The sequence below is a fragment of the Sinocyclocheilus anshuiensis genome, unplaced genomic scaffold (assembly GCF_001515605.1).
Source record: "Sinocyclocheilus anshuiensis isolate Anshui unplaced genomic scaffold, SAMN03320099.WGS_v1.1 scaffold637, whole genome shotgun sequence".
Lineage (NCBI taxonomy): Eukaryota > Metazoa > Chordata > Actinopteri > Cypriniformes > Cyprinidae > Sinocyclocheilus > Sinocyclocheilus anshuiensis.
Window position 1 is genome coordinate 156418 of NW_015539816.1, and position 21998 is coordinate 178415.

The 21998-nt window shown below is 36.1% G+C and overlaps 1 protein-coding gene and 1 pseudogene across 1 annotated transcript in view; one reads left to right on the forward strand and one right to left on the reverse strand.

Annotated features, from left to right (window-relative positions):
* The window catches only part of LOC107683976 (cytochrome P450 2J6-like), a 10299-nt pseudogene extending 3337 nt beyond the window's left edge, over window positions 1–6962 (forward strand).
* Window positions 6963–7050: 88 nt separating this feature from the next.
* LOC107683977 (protein Hook homolog 1-like) overlaps window positions 7051–21998 on the reverse strand; it is a 23619-nt gene continuing 8671 nt past the window's right edge. The window contains exons 2-24 of the mRNA XM_016480082.1: window positions 20846–20931; window positions 17161–17233; window positions 17001–17051; window positions 15767–15899; window positions 15608–15639; window positions 15473–15535; window positions 15273–15356; window positions 13226–13389; window positions 12894–13034; window positions 12601–12802; window positions 12390–12500; window positions 12222–12309; window positions 11803–11869; window positions 11150–11290; window positions 10971–11058; window positions 10783–10814; window positions 10596–10678; window positions 10273–10373; window positions 9864–9965; window positions 9681–9721; window positions 9597–9612; window positions 9385–9453; window positions 7051–8739 (exon numbers count right to left, since the gene is read on the reverse strand). Of these exons, the coding sequence (XP_016335568.1) occupies window positions 8584–8739; window positions 9385–9453; window positions 9597–9612; window positions 9681–9721; window positions 9864–9965; window positions 10273–10373; window positions 10596–10678; window positions 10783–10814; window positions 10971–11058; window positions 11150–11290; window positions 11803–11869; window positions 12222–12309; window positions 12390–12500; window positions 12601–12802; window positions 12894–13034; window positions 13226–13389; window positions 15273–15356; window positions 15473–15535; window positions 15608–15639; window positions 15767–15899; window positions 17001–17051; window positions 17161–17233; window positions 20846–20931 (2124 nt within the window). The 3' untranslated portion in view covers window positions 7051–8583. The remainder of the gene's footprint in view (window positions 8740–9384; window positions 9454–9596; window positions 9613–9680; window positions 9722–9863; window positions 9966–10272; window positions 10374–10595; window positions 10679–10782; window positions 10815–10970; window positions 11059–11149; window positions 11291–11802; window positions 11870–12221; window positions 12310–12389; window positions 12501–12600; window positions 12803–12893; window positions 13035–13225; window positions 13390–15272; window positions 15357–15472; window positions 15536–15607; window positions 15640–15766; window positions 15900–17000; window positions 17052–17160; window positions 17234–20845; window positions 20932–21998) is intronic.

A 21998-nucleotide genomic window follows, 5' to 3' on the forward strand; every position in this document is an offset into this window, starting at 1 on the left:
TAGCCAGTGCAAATTGATGAACAGAGGTGTGACATGCATGAATTTATTACACCACTGAAATAATTACTAATTTAATATACAATATATCAATAATATATTTTTTTTATATTAATATATATTTTTAAATTAAGTAAATATAGAATGCCATGATTTTTGTTGTTGTTGTATTTTCATATGTGCTACTTGATTAGTAATTTAATTAATTTACTTTTTATTTTTCCAGCTGATTGAGAAGTATGGGAACATCTTCAGTGTCAGAAATGGAAGTGATAAAATAGTGTATGTGTCTGGGTTTAAAATGGTGAAGGATGTTTTGATCACTCAAGGGGAAACCTTCACTGACCGCCCTGTTTCTCCTTTATTTGACACACTTTATAAAGGCAGAGGCAAGTGACTGTAATAAGGCGAACAAAGGAAACTCAAAATGTTTGTTTACAAAACAGCTGCTGTATATATGGAATGAAAGTAGCAGGATAATTGGTGTTTATTGCTATAAAGTATATAGCTTAATTGCAGATAAGCAAAGTGTTCTTGCTCAATAGGTGCAAATTATTGATGCAAATAATTTTGAGTATAGAACAAAATCATCCTCACTGATTGTACAGCAGGTCTAAACACAATTTTCTTCCATTGTCTTTGACGCCGACCCCTGACCGAGAAAGGATTGTCCTTTAACAATGGCTACTCATGGAGGAAACAACAGCAGTTTTCCATGAGTCACCTGAAAAACTTTGGAGAGGGGAGGAAGACTCTAGAAAAACATATTCAATGAGAGTGCTACTTCCTGTGTGGAGCCTTTAAAGAAGAGCAGGGTAAGAACCCATCTACAGTTTTTTATTGAATCTATGTTCCATGAGGAACCTTTAACATCCATGGAACCCTTCCAATGCACAAAAGGTCTTTTTATACTGGAAAACGGTTCTTTAGATTATTGAAATGTACTTTAATCTAATAACAACATTGTTATTTTGAGAACTGTTCACTGCACGGTTCTTTGGGGAAGCCAAAACTGTTCTTCTAAGGCAGGGCTGTCCAAACTCGGTCCTGGAGGGCCGGTGTCCTGCAGAGTTTAGCTCCAAATTGCCTCAACACACCTGACTGGAAGTTTCTATGCCTAGTAAGAGCTTGATTAGCTGGTTCAGGTGTGTTTAATTAGGGTTGGAGCTAAACTCTGCAGGACACCGGCCCTCCAGGACCGAGTTTGGACAGCCCTGTTCTAAGGCATCACCGTGAAAACCCCTTTTTGGAATCTTTGTTTTAAGAGTGTAATCACACTTTAATATGCAGAACAGTTTTCACTAGCCTACAGTATATCATTTCAAAAAACTTTTCTGAAGTGTCTTATACCAAAATATTCAGCAAATATTCATGATTCTGTCATTGTTTTTACCTCGTCACGCAGGCTGCCCATTTAACCCTCTGGTCAAACAACGCAGTGGCTAATGTTATTGGTAGCTTGTTGTTCGGCCATCGATATGAGTATGATGATGTTGATTTCCAGAAGCTTCTACAAATGATCGCAGAGTCAGTGTTTCTTACAGGATCTGTGTGGAACCAGGTAGCGTCCATTGAAAATACAACATTTAAAAGAGCACTTAAATACTTTCACATATTATAACACTTGTGTTGAGTGAATGATTTTGTTAAAATATAGGTGTACAAAACATCAAAGCTTGAAGCACAGTATTACCATGAAATTACTCATCATTTTAACAAAGCTTTCAAGTTTTTTTTTTTTTTTTTTAAGCTATATGATGCCTTCCCAGGTATAATGAAATGGTTGCCAGGACCTCATCAGACAATAATCTCAAATTATCAGGAGTTAGCAAACTTCCTGAAAGAAAAGGCTGAGCAGCACAGACAAGACTGGGACAGCAACAATCCCAGAGATGATATTGATGCCTAGAAACAGAGAAGGTAAAACATAGTAACATAATTTGGAGCTCTGCATCAACAGCAGGTGATGTACCCAAGAATATTACTGAATTCATTGGATTCTTGATTCATGTCCTTGTGCTTCATTTGGAGCCTTAGAGGAAGAATGACACCAAGGCAGGGTTTAACATTGACAGTCTGGTGTGGTGCACGGTAGACTTGTTTGAGGGCGGAACTGAAACAACGACCAACACACTCCGATGGGCTCTGCTTTACATTATCAAGTACCCTGATATTCAAGGTACAATAATATTATGTACTTAAGTAACACCAACAGACAAAACAGCTTTACTAGTTATTGTGCATTGTTGTATCTTGACAATGTTCTCAAAATGTTTCCTTATGGCAAAATGATGGCAAAATGATGGCAAAATATATATTTCAGCCAAGTAATTCAACTGTGATGGATTGACAGGCAAAAGGCAGTGTTTTCAAAATCCACTAATTTTGGTTCTTGGGTTTTCAAGAACTCATGCAGCCCCAGACCATGACACTCCCACCACCATGCTTGACTGTAGGCAAGACACACTTGTCTTTGTACTCCTCACCAAATATACACATACAAACACACAGAACACAGTTGTGTTTCTATCATTTCATTATTTACCTTTACCCTGTCTACCTGTATTGAAGAATTGAGTCATGTATCTTTGTGATTTTGCAATTTTTCTATTACCTTCTTTTCAAATCTAGACAAAAACATGAATTCAATGCCATGTACACTCTCAGAAATTTTTTTTGGCCAGTACTCTTTAAAAAGGCACTAATATACACTTCAGGTACTAATATGTACTTTTTAAGTGATAATATGTACGTTTAAGGTACTGATATTAAGGGGTAAATAATGTACAAAAATTTACCTTTTATCTTTTGTGCCTTTGGACACTGCCCCAGTGATAGCTTTGTATGGAACGTGTTTTGGACATATACTAATCTTGTCCTCTATTCAAATATGCTATAAGGTTTCTGAACTGAGTAAAGCAGTATGCTATTAATTCACCATTTTACATTTTAATGAATTATCCGTCAATGAACATAATCTCCTAAACTGAACCATAGACAAAATCTTCATGTGTTTTGCACTGACATCGTTTGTCCCCTATTTACACTGCAAACCAAGTAATTATCGCTTTTTATTTTTCTTCTTTCCTACTACTTGTTTCACTTCTGTTTCAGTTTTTATAACCATTTCTTACTATGTGTAAGTAAGTTGTTGTTTTTTAGTATATAAAAACGTATAATTTCATAACAGTTGTTAAAATGGTGCATGTCTTTTAGATTATGCTTGCAGTTTGCTGACAAAAAATATTTATGAACCCAACGATTTGCATTAGCTCCAGTCACATGCTTCAAACTTCTGAAATGTTGTTTTCCTCACAGCTAGGCCACGCCTACAACAATATATTCAGTCTGCGATTAGGAAGAGACAAAGTGGTGTTCATCACTGGTTATAAACTGGTGAAGGAGGCCCTGGTGACTCAAGCTGAAAACTTTGTGAATCGGCCCTACAGTCCAGTGCAATCACGAGTCTATTCGGGCAATGGTAGGTCAAATGGTTATGACCTATCAAAAGAGTTCAGCAAAAAGCATTGTTTATTGTGAATCTGGAGAAGCAAGCCCCCTTTATTAACAAAAGATAAACATTCCTTTAAATTGTGAAACTCAAGTAGTTACATCATTTGGAGCTGTTATTTACTTCTAAAATAAATATTTAAAAAAGTATTTATAACTGTCCCAAACTGTTCAGACTTGTCCTACAGCTTGGTAAAAGGTTGCAAAAAAATTGAATTACATAAAATGAACAGAAAATAACACAGCTCATATAATTTTTAGATCAAGCTCCAGGAACTGACGATTATCATCTTCTGAAGTTTACGTACATACTTTCACTGATTGTTTGTTGGGGAAAAAAAGTTTTAGTATCCAACAGAACACGATTATGTACTGATTATTTGTGTCTGGACAGCTGGACTCTTCTTCAGTAATGGTGAAATGTGGAAGAAACAACGGCGCTTTGCTCTGTCAACACTGAGGAACTTTGGGTTGGGAAAGAAAACAATGGAGCTGGCCATCTGTGAAGAGAGCCGCTTCTTGCTAGATGAGATTGACAAACAGAAAGGTACACAATACCTGGTTTGCGTGTAAATAAGAATCCATTTAAGGTAAATAACAGGACTCATTTACTTTTTGTCCTTCTCAGGAGCTGCTTTTGACCCAACAATCCTGTTCAACAATGCTGTTTCCAATATCATCTGTCAAATGGTGTTCGGCCAGAGATTTGATTATGCAGACCACCAATTCAGGACAATGCTAAAATATATATCTAAAAGCATTAAATTAGAGGGCTCCATTTGGGGCCAGGTAATGAAATAAATAATTTTAAAGAAATAGTACACTCAGAAATGAAAATCTGCTCACCCTTAGGTCATCTAAGATGTAGATGAGTTTGTTTCTTCATCAGAACAGATTTGGAGAAATGTAGCAGTATATCATGTGCTTCCAAATAGATCCTCTGCAGGGAATGGGTGCCTTCAGAAGGATCCATTGGTGAGCAATTTTCTCCAAATCTGTTCTGAAGAAACAAACTCTTCTACATCTTGGATGACTTGAGGTTGGGTAAATCTTGAGCAAATTTTTATTTTTGGGTGAACTATTCCTTCAAATATCTATTCAAGATTAATTCTGGTCATGCAGCAACAGTACAGACACATGAGTAAATAAAAATGTTTTTCCTTCAGCTCTATGAAGCATTTCCAGCCATTATGAAGCATCTTCCTGGGGCGCACAATGACATGTTCAGTAACTACAAATTATTGCAAGCCTTCGTTAAAGAGGTTGTTGTCAAACACAAGGCCGAACTGGATCCCTCAGAGCCTCGGGACTACATTGACAGCTTCCTTATTGAGATGATGCAGGTAATACAACTATTAAAATGACAGGAGAACTTCAAACTAGCCTCTTTCACTTGCATTTATTTGTAGGAATACAGCAACTTTACTTTAAATTTTACGTCTTCCATCCCTGAACAGAAGCCACATGAAACAACAGACGGTTTTGATGAAGAGAACATCGTTCCATGTGTTCTAGACCTGTTTCTAGCCGGGACCGAAACTACATCCACCACATTATGTTGGGGTCTCATATACCTCATCACTTACCCAGAAGTACAAGGTGAAAAATACACTCTACAAAGAATCTATGCATAATCCATAGATAACTGACATTTGAATTTATGGTATTAATTGTAGAAAAAGTCCAGGAGGAGATTGACAGAGTGATTGGACGCTCAAGGGAGCCGAGTATAGCTGACAAGGCCAACATGCCCTACACTGAGGCTGTCATCCATGAGATGCTGAGATTCGGAGACATTGTACCAATGAATGGCTTGCGTGTGGCTGACAAAGACACAAGCATTGGAGGGTGCTTCATCCCAAAGGTGAGTGATACTCTGTTAGGTAACTAATTTGTTTAGCTAACTTTCTATCTTGCTATTGTAAAAATAATATCAATACCAAAAGAGATTCATTTGGCTGATTGACAAAAAATGGTTCCCTCTGAAAGGGATAACTGTGATAATTTGTCTAAATTATGAAATCTAACTCTTCCTATTTTATTGTTTCAACCAGGGTACAGCAATTTTACCCATATTGCACTCTGTTCTCTTTGATGAGAATGAATGGGAGACACCCTACAAGTTTAATCCTGGGCACTTTTTAGACAAAGAGGGCAAGTTTGTGAGGAGGGACGCATTCATGGCCTTTTCTGCAGGTAAAGTGAAAACAGAAGTACAAAAAGAGACTTTATTATGAATTATTTACACTACCATTTAAAGGTCTGGGGTCAGTAAGGATTTTTGTTTAAAAAAAATGTATACTTTTATTCAGAAAGAATGCATTAAATTAATCAGAGTGACATTAAAGACTTTTATATTGTTACAAAAGTTTCTATTTAAAATAAACAAAGTTCTTTTGAACTCTCTATTCACCAAGGAATCCTAAAAAATGTATTGCAGTTTCCACAAAAATATTAAGCAGCACAATATCGTCCAAAATTGTCAAATTAGAATGACTTCTGAAGGATCATGTGAAACTGAAGACTGAAGTAACGAATGCTTAAATAATTATTAAATTCTAAAAATATTTCACAATATTACAGTTTTTACTGTATTTTGATCAAATAAATGTAGCCTTGGTGAGCAAAATCCTTGTTTTCAATAATAATAATAATAATAAAAATAAAAAAAAGCTTATTTACATCAATGTCTCCCCTCTGTCTCTCTCACAGGAAAGAGGGTCTGTCTGGGGGAGCAGCTCGCTAGAATGGAACTCTTCCTGTTCTTTGTCATTTTATTCAGAAAATTTCGATTTTCAGCTGCAGAGGGTGAGAAACTCAACCTTGATGGAGTGATAGGAGTAACACGCACCCCACACCCCTTCAAGATCCATGCAACGACACGCTGAACAAACCATACTCACTATGAGAATTCTTTTATAGCAATAATTCAATATTATAAAAAAAGATATAATACACATTAATTAATATTACATTATGTCTGTTTAACATGTCTAAGAAAACAGATCAGTGGAGATTATGGGCTTTCTTTTGCCGACTCACTTCTTGTTTGATTAACGGGGTGTGAGAGAATGCATCTTTAGTTCCCATATCAAACCTGCAAAAACCTGCTTAGTAATGCCTAGTTTACAAAAACTAATAGTGTTGGATGAACATTGCCCTAGAAAAAAATAGAGAAAAGGCCATTGTGACAAGTTAAACATTATAGAATCATCTAGCTGTTGGCACTGATTTCAGATGAAGGGGATGAAGTTCAAGTTTTTAAGGTGACAGATAATGCACAGAGAAAGATAATAGTCAGCAAACATAAGCAATATTTTGTTGTGATAATAATGTTGAAATCCAATTTGTTTGTGTTGAATTTTTTGTGTGCCCTCTCAAGGCTGAGGAAATATTGCCTCATCCAGTTGTATTGGCTGGATTTCTGATCATTAAAACAAGCATTTTATTGTGTATTCATGTGAAGGCAAATGCTACCCGTGCAAAATATAACATATAAAGTTTTTTGTTTTCATATATTTAATTTATTCAAATTAAATTAAATCTGAGATCTTTAAAAATTGTGTGTAAATTCAGCACCATTAGTGACACGTAGCGGGAAATGTTTAAATTAGTCGCCATCTAGTGGTGAGACGTGAGTAAAAACTTCAACCTTGGGATCATTAAAACGCAAGAAGGCAGTATTGCAAAACAAACTTTAGAGTGTTTATTCATCACATGTAAATGAAGGCTGCAAGTGCTCTTTAACTCCAAATATTACTCTAATACCATATGAATCCAGTCTTATTATTTATCATCTCTCACAAACAATGGCAGTGCTCATAAAATTGAGTACACAAATTTAAGAGTTCTTCCTTGGAACACATCATACATAAATATTAGCATTTCAAAAAACATTAGCATTTACCCATCACAGGCCAAAAAGCCTAGTTGAATAAAACACCAGAAAAGACAAATCAGAACCGCAATGATTAACCTTACCATTTAAAACTGAATTAAGAGTACTGTATCTCCCAACATAAACAGAGTGTGTTTTATTCGAAATGCAACAGCTAGTCTATTAGCAGATAGCTCAGTCGGGTCAACCTAAGCAGGAGCAGATTTTCACAATACAGCAAAAGCCATTTCACAATGCAGCTATGTTTTACAAGTCACGCATATATATTTAAAGAATGGCGTACAACACATTCAAAGCCGTCACAGCAGTTTGCTATGGCCTCCTATAATTCTGTGCTGGTGTTAAAATCCTGATACTTGAGGTCTTCACACAGACAGGAAACATTAAGTGGATAAAAAAGGCCCGTCTGCTTGTTAAAAGAGCATGCAAGAGTCCTATCACAGTCAACTGAATATAAAATACCATAACCGACTGAATGAAGCACCTGGATTCAGATTTAATCAATTAGAGTGATTATATGCATGACTTTTTAATGTATACATTAATGTAGTTTCAATGCATGTTGTTGTTGTTTGAGAAAGTCACTGTAATAGGAACAAACTAAGTACTTTGGTGTCCAGCACCAAATACATTATCATCCTGATCGACGGATTTTGATTGGCTAGGGCAAAATGTGCAGTCTGCATATACTTTCAATGTTTTATATAACATACCTGCGCGATTACAAATATATTCCACGGCTGCATTACTGCATAGTGTATCGTTGGAAGTCATTTCTAGCAAAAGCATGCATGCTACCATTACAGGACGCATTAAATGCATTTCTTCCCGCACAATCTGAGTGAGCCTGACAAAAGATTGACCTGTGACCTTTAGTATGGATGCTGGTTCAGAAGTGACCCTGCTGCAGACTGTTACAGGTGCGTGTTTAGTACTGAAAGTGAAAAAGACTGCTACTGTACATAATTGTGTGCTGACTGAGTAACGTTCATCAGAGTTCAGCCCCTTATGTACATTATTATACATGTGTAACTGTAGAGAGTGATCACATGAGGACATGCTAATGTTCATCATGGCAGGCTTGTCCCCTTGTTTAGAAGTGTACTTAAGGTCACTTGAGTGTACATGTGAGGGAAAGAAGGAGAAGAGCAGGAAGCTGGGAGGTACTGAGGACAAGGTTACTTGGAAGAAGTGGCAGGCACGTTGATAGACATGGTGCGCCGGGCGTTGGTCACCTGACGTTGCTGAGCCAGGAAGGACTGGCCGGGTGGCACTAGAGAGTTGGATCGCCCGCTAAGCCGTGACTCGACTGCCATCTTCTGGAAGTTCAAACTCTGTGTTTTGCACAATATGACAAAAGAAAATTCCAGAACATAAGCAAAGTACTGCAGACTGTTTCTTTTAAAGTTTTAGATATTTCAAGACATTTATTTCAATTTAAACTATCAAATAATAGGGACATTTTTAAGTGACATTCCATAAAGGGATAGTTCACCCAAAAATGAATTATGTCATCATTTACTCACCTTTTACTTGCTTCAAACCTGTAAGAGTTTTTGTGTTCTGTTGAACACTAAAGAAGCTATTTTTAAGAATGTTGGTAACCAAATAGGTGACGGTAGCCAATATCGCCAATATATGTCTATAGCTACTTTCAACTGTTTGGTTACAAACATTCTTCAAAATAGATTCTTTGGGTTCAGCAGAACAAAGAAACTCTTACAGGTCTGGAACAATAAGAGGGTAATGTAAATTATGACCATTTTTGTTTTTGGGTGAACTGTCCCTTTAAATAAAATAATAACAAACACATACATGCATAAATAAATAATTTTTATATCATCTTTAATTGCAGCACCTTAAATTGAAATATACAAACAAATAAATGGCTTACAGAATCTTAAATCTAATAAATAAATAAATAACAGCATATTTAATTTACACTGTACTTTGTAAACTATTGAGTCCTGTCACTGTACCTTATTATACCAAGCTATCACAATTAACTTCTCCTCATATTCCCTCAGTTTGGCCTGCTCACACTCCCGCTGAGTAAAGAAGGGAGGATGAGAACGGACAGGAGTTAAAAGAGAAAGAAACAACAAAAAGAATGAAATTGCGAGTGAGAAAGTAAGTCTGAAATTGCTAGATCTAAATAACATGTAAAACAGAGAAGAGATGGCTGCTTTACCTCCAGAGCAATGATCCTCTTCTCTTTCTCAGAGAGCTGCGCTTTCAGTGACTGAATTTATTATACCAAGCAGTCACAATTAACTTCTCCTCATATTCCCTCAGTTTGGCCTGCTCACACTCCCGCTGAGTAAAGAAGAGAAGATGAGAAAAGATATGAGTGAAAAGAGAAAGAAACAACAAAAAGAATTCAATTGTGAGTGAGAAAGTAAATCTGAAATTGCTAGATGTAAGTAACATGTAAACAGAGAAGAGATGGCAGCTCTACCTCCAGAGCAATGATCTTCTTCTCTTTCTCAGAGAGCTGCGCTTTCAGTGACTGAATCTCTGCTGAGGCTGGATTTAGCTTGGGATCCAGAGCTCGAATCACCTTGGAAATGCACAATATGATGTATAATCATTGGAATTTATGAGTAATAACTCTGTTATAATAAGGCATGTAAAGGAGCTTAAAATTATGCAAGAATGCATATATTGGCTGGTTAAACCTGTAGTTATTTAATATGCAGAGTATGACAGAATATATCAAGTTTTCATCAGCTCTTAATTTTACATGATTCAATAACATGAAAATATAGAGGACTTCAAAATGCCTACAAAACTGTAACAGACCAGAGCATAAGACAGTCAGTGGTAAAGCAGGCTATGTATTTTAGAGCTGAAGTTAATGCAAGTACATCACGGGCTTTCTCCAGGTACATCTTGTATCGATCCTCCATCGCTCTCATGTCCTCATCTTTCTTCTTCAGTGCTGCAACCAGCTCATCCATCTTCACACCTGAAAGTGACATTTATCTCTAAAACTGAGAGGAACTTTAAAGATTTAAAGTTTAAAGACTCAAAGAGGATCATAATATCACTCTATATCATGGACATCAAAGTTTACAGTTTGACACAAAGTTGATGGTTTGAGTGGGTGTATGTGACTCAGTCTTTTTCTGAGGTCATGAAAAGCAATGTGGGATAAAATATAGGGTCAGGTCGAAAGTTAAAGGCTAACTGGTTTGAGTAGCATCTGGCTGGAGGTCCTCCAACAGCTCTTTCTTCTTCATGATTTCATCTTGTGCTTCATTCAGTTGCACCCTGGGAAAAAAACATAAGGACCATCCATTTCAGAAAGTGCATAAGATGTACAAACATAGCTAAACCAACAAAGAAATCTAATTTGATTAAATGTCTAAACTTACATATGAGCATCCAGCTTCCTTTTCAGATGAGACTGTATGAAAGCAAACATACAATGCGACTTTTTAATGAAAAGTACTACTTCCAGAATGAAATCAAAGACTAGATAATTTGCAAAGCACATGCTCATGTATCACTGACAAAAAAAATGGGCAAAAACAGCACCACCAAGTGGTTCAAACACACTTACATCTTCAGGTTTGGCTCCTTGTGTCTGCAAGGCCTTCTGCAGATCCTCTACCTGCTGCTGGAGTTCACTGATTCTTTCTCTGTTTAACCTTAATACACATAAACAACACATGTTCATATGTAGAAAAGCTACTGTATGGTTCGATAAGTTTACATTTGATATATTATGTCAATCTGTACCTGTTCTCAGTGTCCAGTTGGTTGCGTCCGCGCCGGGCCTCCTCCAGCAGCTCCTGCAGCTCAGTTATGCGCTCATTCTCTGACTCCTCCTGCTGCAGCCGCAACATCTTGTTCTCATGCTGCAGACGAATGAACTTCTCCCTGGAGAAGCAGAAATACACATCAACATATACAAAATACATGTATTTATACTTCAATGATAGCTAAGATTTTATATGCACTCACTCTAGATGTATGTGAATCACAAAGACATTAGGTTCAGAATACTAGTCTTGCTATTCACCTTCTGTTTGAAGTGTGATATTAAAAACAGTAGTAAACACAACCATCTCCTTCTTCACTCATTATTTGATCAGACTACCAAATATGAAGACAATTCTGAACAAAATTAATCACAACTTTCCATTCAAAGAATCGTAAAAAAAGATCACAGTTTCCACAAAACTGTTTTCAACATTGATAATCATAAGAAATGTTACTTGAGCACCAAATCAGCATATTAGAATGATCAAGTGATACTCAAGCCTGGAGTAATAGATGTTAAAAAAAAATAAACTTTACCCTTACAGGAATAAATGGCATTTTAAAATCCATATTTAAAATTAGGAAAAAATGTGCAAATCTGTATGCTTTACTTCCTATATATAACATACCTGTACTCAATGGGCAACATCTCAGCTGCCAGGTTATCATGGCTTGGACTTCCTGTTTGATACTTTCCTGTGAAGTGTGAAATAAGCACACGTTCAAGTTTAATACCATCTTCTAAACTAAATTTTCAGTTTGTGTTTACTGAGCTGTGAAGTGACCCAGACAGATCACTTGAGCTGGGCTCAAGGCTGCACTGTGGTCGGAATAAAAATCAAACAGGCTGTACTGCCTCTGAACTAGCAGATTTGCTTGAATTTAAATTGGCTACGTCAAACGAATCTCAGGAGTGGAGGAACTGTTATCGCTCTCAGCAGAGCCCGCCTGCACTGATTCATGTCTGTGAGCAACAGTCTTCATTCAAATGCAATCTTTTCCTAGCGGCACATGGCACCATTGCCAGGTGTGGTATCTGCAAACATACTTGCGTGTAACAGCTGGTCCTGTTGGGCCTGAGTGCATCGCAGCTCTTCATTAGTCTCTCTGAGAGTGTCGCGCTCAATGCTGATCCTCTGATGAATCACACACAAACACAATGGTCACAAGGTTTTGGCATGTGTATGAGTAATTGCAGGTGAATATGTCAGTCTACCTCTTTCTCTTTTAGTAAAGTATCATATTTCTCCTGAAATTTCTTCATCTCAAAAGCCAGGTTATCAGCCCTACGGGACTCATCAGACAGTTTCCTGTGGAGCTCCTGACCCTGAAGTTCCAAAAACAATGTAGTGTTTATCTTTTACCTCATATTTCACTCATCACCTTTCTCAGAATTCCTAAAAGTAAAACTACTAGCACGTTTATACCTGTCTCTTGTATGTCTCTAACTGAGCTCTTGCAGCATTAGCTTTGCGTAGCTCCTCTTCAAGGCTGACTGTGTTGTGCATGTAGGTCATATTCTTCTCCTCCAGAACTTTCACTTGCCGTCTGAGGTCACTTAGATCTTCTAACTTCTTCCTGTACGTCTCAACAGAGGCCTCTAGCTTGACTGCCCTGTCAGAGCAGCTCCTAAACAAACAAATCCATCATAGAGCCTTCCCAAAACACCCAAAGAGGATGCTGGCAAAAACTACTTGTTAAAATATGACCCAGCACACACCTTAATATGTCTAATTCATCTTTAAGTGATCGCGATTCCTCAGCCAGGCTGGTCAGTTCATCGGTGCGATGCTGAAGCTCCACTAGTTGTTTCTCCAGCTCTTCACAGTGGATGCGGTAATCATCTTTAGCTGCCTCAAGCCTGGTTATTTCACACATACACACACTTTCATTATTTACACTGCATGCTATTTCAAACTGAGACATTCTACCCACACTTGGTTTATTATTTCAATGCTTGTCTACTTATGCATCCACAACAATATTCAGAACATCAGCAAGTTAAAATCAAGCAAGTTTCAGACAATATTTGGAAAGTTACACTGTGTCTACCTGAAGTTCTCCTCCAGAAGCTGCTCTAGCTCTAGTTGTAGCTGGCTTTGCTTCCTCCCTGATGGAGTGCTGGGGTCTTCAAAAGTATCAAGCTGACTGGCTCGATCAGTCAAGAGGTCATTTTCTGCCAGGAAGCTGTTCCTTTCCTCCTGTAGCACTGTCACCTGTTTAAATGGCAAAAAGGTCAAACATCAGGGCTTTCTGGAAAACCTGATGTTTACTATGTCAAGGCATGTATTGTATGACATACAGTACATACAACAGGTATGGCATATTTGAACATAGGATTGTATGTAGGGTTGTACTGTATAATGTACACTACCGTTCAAATGTTTGGGGTCAGTATCTTATGCCCACCAAAGCTGCATACAGTAAGAATTATTACTATTTAAAACTACAATTTTTGTTTTCTATTTTAATATAGCCTATATTAGAATGTAATTTATTCCTGTGATGGCAAAGTTGTATTTTCAACAGCCATTGATCCAGCCTTCACATCACATCATCGTTCAGAAGCCATTTGAATATGCTGAGAAACACTTCTTAATATTACATTAAAATTTTTGTGGAACATGTGATACATGTTTACATTAAAAATAAATTTACTGTCACTTTTGATCAATTTAATGCATCCTTGCTGAAAAAATTTATTACTTTCTTGAAAAATCTTGCTGACCTTAAACTTTTGAATGGTAGTGTATATATAGAGCATGATGTAAAGATTTTTGAAAAATTATATTATATTGAATTATAACAGATTACAACTAGATTTACATTTAAAAACATTGTGCTGCCCCACTACTTACCACAAAAGGAAATAAACCAGTTTACAAAAAAACCCCCAAAAAAACACACTTTCAAAACTAACTAAACATTAAATAATTTATCCATTACAGTTGTGTGTATACACATAAACTCCAAATTGATGCAGTTTTATATTTAATTTGCAAATTAAATTAAACAAATCCGCTGTTAATGCTAAGCATGTTAAACCTCCCACACCCCAACAGCAAATGCGTATTATTCTTGTTTTTAGAGTGTGCGTCAATATATAACCCAATAATTTCAGCACTGAATCCATGAGCTCTTTTTGCCACACAAAACCCCCAGATAAGACCCGTTTTTCAGTGGTTAGATTGGTTAGTGGCAACGCAGTGTTTTAGTTAGGCTAGGTTGCCATGCATTTGTTTAAACTTACCTCTCATAGGCCATGGATACTTTTACAACTTAATCTGTCAAGAATCAGCAACACATGAATTTCTAACCCATTTCTGTGCACAGGAAAATTAACATAGCAGTTCAAATCCTGCAAATGACCTTTAAATGTACTATATTACAACAATTTCCAAAAGGAAAATAGATACCTAAAAATGTCATGAAATACTGTACATGACAGATTATTTATTTGTAAAGCTAAAACACAGCCTCTGCAGAGACAAACAAAAAATACTTGCACTTATAGGCAAAATCTGTTCATCCATGACGGTGAATGAACAGAACAGCAGAAACCAGAAATGCTGTTCACTGACACTTACAGTCTGCAAACACAGCCACTTAAACAAATGCTGTCTCTGGATTTCTTTGACCAATGCCTTTTTTCATGTAGGCAGCTTGTAAATATTTCAGCACCTGTGTATATTCATATCTAAAACAAGTAATAATAGTAATAATATTGATGTGCCATTTTGGTTTCAATGCATGAACAATTTTTGCCACAATCTTACTTAAGTCTGTCACAAAAGTATCAATAGTTGTCAAGCAAGCTTTATAGCAGAATTGAGTTCATAACTTATAAAATTTGCTACTATGACACGGTTATAGAACTGAATTGAATCAACTAAATTAAACTGAATAATGACATTGCTTTTTTTGTAGAGCTGCTTTACAACTGAAATTGAAGTAATTTCATTACTGAGGAATTGTAACACTTATTTTCCTGTTTATTACTGTAAGGCCCTTTGAAATCTGTATATTACTGTATATAACTTGTGACTTGACTTTTAACATTCCTAATATTATTGTATATTTGTTAATACAAACCCCTCACCTGCATGTCGAGCTCCTGACAGCGCTGTGCCAACTCTTCTTTCTCTGCCATGACTTCAGTCAGATCCTCCAAGGCTTTCTTTAACTACCAAAAAACCAGCATCATTGAACAATACTACAATATACTACATTTAACAACAATATCAACACTGACTTTCTCACACTGACACTGTGATGATGTTATATGTCTGTATTTCTTACCTGTTTTTCAACATCTCCAGGATATTCTGTTCCTAACTGAGACACAGTCTCCTTGCTCATAAGCTGTAATCAATACAAAAAGCTTTGAAATTCATTTTATTCTTTTTTAAAGAATGTATATATATATATATATACAGGTGCATCAGTCATGATAATCTGGACATAATCTGAACAACAAAACAATCTCACAAGGTTAAAATAATGAAATATATATGCATCACCAGGAAAATAGCTGTACATAATGATAGTAAATAACAACATTTTAAGGTTTGGGTGAGCTATCCATTTAACTACCTTGTTTCCTGTCACATTTGACTGCACACCCCAGGATGAGCTGCAGGAGGCGTCCCAGCTCTACCTGATCAGACTGCTCTACCACACGCACCAGATCAGGCAGAGGGAAATCTGTGATCTGCTGAGCCAAAACCTGAACCCAAAGTGATCAGAACACATACTCATTATTAGAATGAATCAGTTTAAGCAGTTATTGAATCTTTGAAATAAATTATGAAAACAAATTGCAGGCATTAACACAGTCATACAATTAAACCATCCATCATGTGACTGTATGGAATGTGTGAATTCAGAATGCTTTGTGTCAGATGAAAGGTTAATTCTGAAAGGTGCAATAGGTGATTGTCTTCTGAAATGTTTTTTGTTATGCTGGTTGAAAGTCTCTACACATCCCGATAGCAATCATTAAGTTAAGTGGTCTTTGTTCGCGCAGACAGGATACGTCATCAGCACGTTCACGCACGCCGGTGAATGACACATGATGTAGCCCAGCGGTTCCCAATTCCAGTCCTCGCGCCCCCCCCGCTCTGCATATGTTGCATGTCTCGCTTAGTTAACACACCTGATTCAGATAAACAGCTCATTAGAAGTGAGCTACGTGCATGAACTGTGTTCAGATTGACATGCTCCCTACACAGTGTTCTTTGCTCCATACTCCCTGAGCAGGGGAAATCCGTTGAAGTTTACTTCACTTTGGAACATTCATTCACGGATTTGTGCTGCGCAGCGTCTTCACACACAGACGAAACTTACTAGAGAAGTGTGAAGTGTGACATAATATACCTCTGTAAATAAATACTATTTAAATTTACATCTCGCACAATTGAATGCCCTTTGTATGGAACATATACGCTCGCTTCGAACCGGAATCATGGCGGAATATCCGGTGATGTCCACTTCGCAGGGCACTTACGGTCAAAAAGGTGCATTACCGCCACCTACTGATCTGGAGTGTGGAGTGTGCATAGATTTGGAAGAAAGAAAAAAAGACAGAAAAAAAACTAGATTCTATCTATTATTGGGAACCGCTGATGTAACCTATTGTAGTAATGTTGTCTCTGGTATTCTGGTCTGTGAGCGTAAATGCGTTCAGGGGGTGTGGCTTTGGACGGCGATTACAGGGAGGGTGGGACATTCGCTTTCAGTGCTATCAGGCTAAATTTAGCATTTCCCAAGATCTCCTACTGCACCTTTAAAGTCTGACTGATGATATCTGAAATAGTGCGTCATTTACCTCATTATAATAATCAACAATCATCTGCATGATCTTTTTTAGATTATTCATCTGTAAAAATGGAGAGAAACAAAGACTTTATCTTTGACTAACACATTATATTTGGCATGTTCTCAAAATTAGATTTAAGCACAAAGGCATAAAAGAAAAATAAGTCTACCTTGAGTCTCACATTATCTCCAACATCCTCTTTAATGTGGGCCAGCCAGCTCTCATTGAACCATGAAGGATCTCTGTAATTGAAATATATTGATCAGTGCAGCACAGTCTTATCTAATTCAGATACTTTTAGAGGCTTTCATTCAGATCAGTTGGCAAAATGAAATCAAATATATTTTGTTCTTATCCCTTCCTACCTTAATATAATCAGAATTACGTCACACTCTCAGGCTCTCTGATGAAAATATATCAATTTCACTAAACTTGAATGTTTATTCAACAAAAAATAATGTGTTTCAGGTAGACATGTGCCGGTATTCGGTGATGCGATATATCACGGTGATGCGATATATCACGGTGATACTATTTAATACTATTAATAATATATGCACGATATTGTTATCGTGGGCACTTAATTATAATAATTATTTATTACAAATTATTCAGAATTTTGAATGCATTTTAAGAATACTTTTCCCATCAACTGGTCACAACACTGCTGTATGCTGCGTCACAGACGCATGCGCACTCAGATACAAACAAGCACGGATGAGAAGCGCATGGCGGAATGCATGAGACGCTCTGGATGACAACACATTCACTGACAGCAGATGGAGCTGAACAGCAGAAATGCAGCCGTTACCCCAGAAACCTCAAACGTATTTAAATGATTTAAATAGCCATTCAGATTTTTGTATTCGCTATGGTGTTAATCACAGCGTCAAATACTTAAATATTTAGACTTAACAGACTATTTATTTTCAATTTTTTACATTTTAATCTGGACTACAACCACTGATCATTATATATAGATCAGTGACTACAACACACCCTAGATATTGTTTGAAAGTGTTTTGATTCTTTATTGTTCGTCACACTTTACATTAGGGCTTCATTAGTTGAATTAGTTAATTCATTAGTTAACATAAACTGGCAATGAAAAATTCTTCTAAACATTCATTAATCTTAGGTAATTCCAATATTTAATAACACATTCTTAAAATCAAAAGTTGCAACAGTGTTATTTAATGAACTAACATGAACTAAGAGTTGTATTTATTAACAAAGATTAATATGCAAATATAGGTATTGCTCATTGTGAATATTAATGCTTTAACTAAGGTTAACTAATGAGATCTTATTGTAAAGTGATACCTTATTGTATCAGTGTACATTTTTAAAATTTAGCCTATACATTTTTTTGTGTATTGCTTTATTGTTGTTATTGTTGGATGTTCAGTTATTTTTGTTATAAAAAATTATTAAACCTGTTATACTGTATTATGATAACAATGATAACACACTAAATTTCAATACTGTGATAACACCATATACCGTGATAAAAGTATTAGCAATTAATCGCAACATGAAAATTTGATACCGGCATATCCCTAGTTTCAGGTAATATGACTGAGGACTACCCACAACCCAATGCAAGTCATAAAATATTCACACACTGACAAGCTGAGATATAAATCTGTAATGCTGACCTGGAAAAAACTAATCTGATTTAGTAGAGCAAGGAAGGAAACAAAAAATGGGGGCGAGTGAGAAATGTAAAACACAGTTAAGTATGAAAGGATGAGTCAAAGAAACACTGCAGATCAACTGGTAGTACATGGCACTAGCAACGTTGAAGTCATGGGTAATGAAATAAATACAACGAAAGCTATATAAGTTGCGTTGAATAAAAGCATCTGCCAGTGAATAAATGTAAACACACTCACATCTGATGCAGAGCCTGAGACATGGCTGCCCCTGAGGTCAGATCCTTCACTGTCTTACAGGGGGCTGCAGTTTTGAAGGTTTGCAGCTGAGGCATATACAAAAAAAAGAAACAAATGTAAACAGTACTATAACAAACAATGATAAACTCAGTGGTGTATAAAGTACCTGAAAGCCATACTCAAGTACAGATAGTACAGATATCTTACCAGAAAATTACTTTGGTAGAAGTTGAAGTCACCGTTTAGAATATTACTTGAGTAAAAGTCTTAAAGTATGTTATATTTATTGTACTTAAGTTCTTAAACATACTTAAGTATTGAAAGTAAAAGTACAAGTAAATGCAAAATGGAAAAGAAGCAAATAAATATATATAAAAAAGTTCAGCAGTAGCAAGATTGTGTTCAGTTTTAACTCTTTCTTCCATTTTGTATTTTTGGGTAAGAATAAGAAGCACTTCATCCGGTACTTAGTGTCTTTCATTCCAACATAAAACATTTCTGGAATCTGCATCTGAAATAGCATTTAGATGTATTCACACGGTTTAATGTATCTCAGAGGGGGCATGGATGCATTTAACCTGCAGTTACAGATGGATAAATAATGTTTTGTTTGTAACATAAAACGTTGAATACTGATATTTGAAATTATTTAAAACATGAAAAAAATAGTAGAAATGTGAAATTAAAACCGCCAGTAGGTGGCAGCAAGTGACTGTTAATGGCACACAGCGGAACATGCGAGAGACGCTCTGGATGAAAGCACACTTTCACTCTTTGACAGCAGATGGCGCTGAACTGCAGAAATAATAATAATAATAATTCATTTAAATGCTGCCGTTCCCCTGGAAACCCTGTAAACAAAGCAGCTGCACTACTTTCTGTTTCTGACTCGTATTTAAATGATTTAAATAGCCATTCAGATTTTTGTATTCGCTATGGTGTTAATCACAGCGTCAAATACTTAAATATTTAGACTTAACAGACTATTTATTTTCAATTTTTTACATTTTAATCTGGACTACAACCACTGATCATTATATATAGATCAGTGACTACAACACACCCTAGATATTGTTTGAAAGTGTTTTGATTCTTTATTGTTCGTCACACTTTACATTAGGGCTTCATTAGTTGAATTAGTTAATTCATTAGTTAACATAAACTGGCAATGAAAAATTCTTCTAAACATTCATTAATCTTAGGTAATTCCAATATTTAATAACACATTCTTAAAATCAAAAGTTGCAACAGTGTTATTTAATGAACTAACATGAACTAAGAGTTGTATTTATTAACAAAGATTAATATGCAAATATAGGTATTGCTCATTGTGAATATTAATGCTTTAACTAAGGTTAACTAATGAGATCTTATTGTAAAGTGATACCTTATTGTATCAGTGTACATTTTTAAAATTTAGCCTATACATTTTTTTGTGTATTGCTTTATTGTTGGCCTATTTAAATGTTCAGTTATTTTTGTTATAAAAAATTATTAAACCTGTTATACTGTATTATGATAACACTTTTTTGCAACTAAATTTCAATACTGTGATAACACCATATACCGTGATAAAAGTATTAGCAATTAATCGCAACATGAAAATTTGATACCGGCATATCCCTAGTTTCAGGTAATATGACTGAGGACTACCCACAACCCAATGCAAGTCATAAAATATTCACACACTGACAAGCTGAGATATAAATCTGTAATGCTGACCTGGAAAAAACTAATCTGATTTAGTAGAGCAAGGAAGGAAACAAAAAATGGGGGCGAGTGAGAAATGTAAAACACAGTTAAGTATGAAAGGATGAGTCAAAGAAACACTGCAGATCAACTGGTAGTACATGGCACTAGCAACGTTGAAGTCATGGGTAATGAAATAAATACAACGAAAGCTATATAAGTTGCGTTGAATAAAAGCATCTGCCAGTGAATAAATGTAAACACACTCACATCTGATGCAGAGCCTGAGACATGGCTGCCCCTGAGGTCAGATCCTTCACTGTCTTACAGGGGGCTGCAGTTTTGAAGGTTTGCAGCTGAGGCATATACAAAAAAAAGAAACAAATGTAAACAGTACTATAACAAACAATGATAAACTCAGTGGTGTATAAAGTACCTGAAAGCCATACTCAAGTACAGATAGTACAGATATCTTACCAGAAAATTACTTTGGTAGAAGTTGAAGTCACCGTTTAGAATATTACTTGAGTAAAAGTCTTAAAGTATGTTATATTTATTGTACTTAAGTTCTTAAACATACTTAAGTATTGAAAGTAAAAGTACAAGTAAATGCAAAATGGAAAAGAAGCAAATAAATATATATAAAAAAGTTCAGCAGTAGCAAGATTGTGTTCAGTTTTAACTCTTTCTTCCATTTTGTATTTTTGGGTAAGAATAAGAAGCACTTCATCCGGTACTTAGTGTCTTTCATTCCAACATAAAACATTTCTGGAATCTGCATCTGAAATAGCATTTAGATGTATTCACACGGTTTAATGTATCTCAGAGGGGGCATGGATGCATTTAACCTGCAGTTACAGATGGATAAATAATGTTTTGTTTGTAACATAAAACGTTGAATACTGATATTTGAAATTATTTAAAACATGAAAAAAATAGTAGAAATGTGAAATTAAAACCGCCAGTAGGTGGCAGCAAGTGACTGTTAATGGGTGAGTCATTGAGATTCAACCGATTCATTCAGAAACAAAGCATTTGACTGTGTTAATGAGTGAATCACTGAATCATTTTTATCAACCGATTCGTTCAAAAAGCTGATTCATTCAATAAGTAAACACCGTCCATTGCTCGGAGACGCAAAACAGTGCTGTGATCTTTGTTTGGAACTAGAAGATATACTGTATATCGCACACCCCAGCCTCGACTTGAGTGGAAAATGAAATCATCTGCGGTTGTGCGCGCACTTGTTTGCACCCAAGTGGCAACCTTCCGGTCACTCTCGTGAAACCAACACGGAAGTGACTAAAACTGCAATTCATTTTTTTATAACTCATCCATTTAAATTATAGTAAGCTTTAAAGTTCTGCATAATTAAGGGCGTGGCCACTTGAGTGACAGGTGGATTGCCGCTGCTGTCACTGGC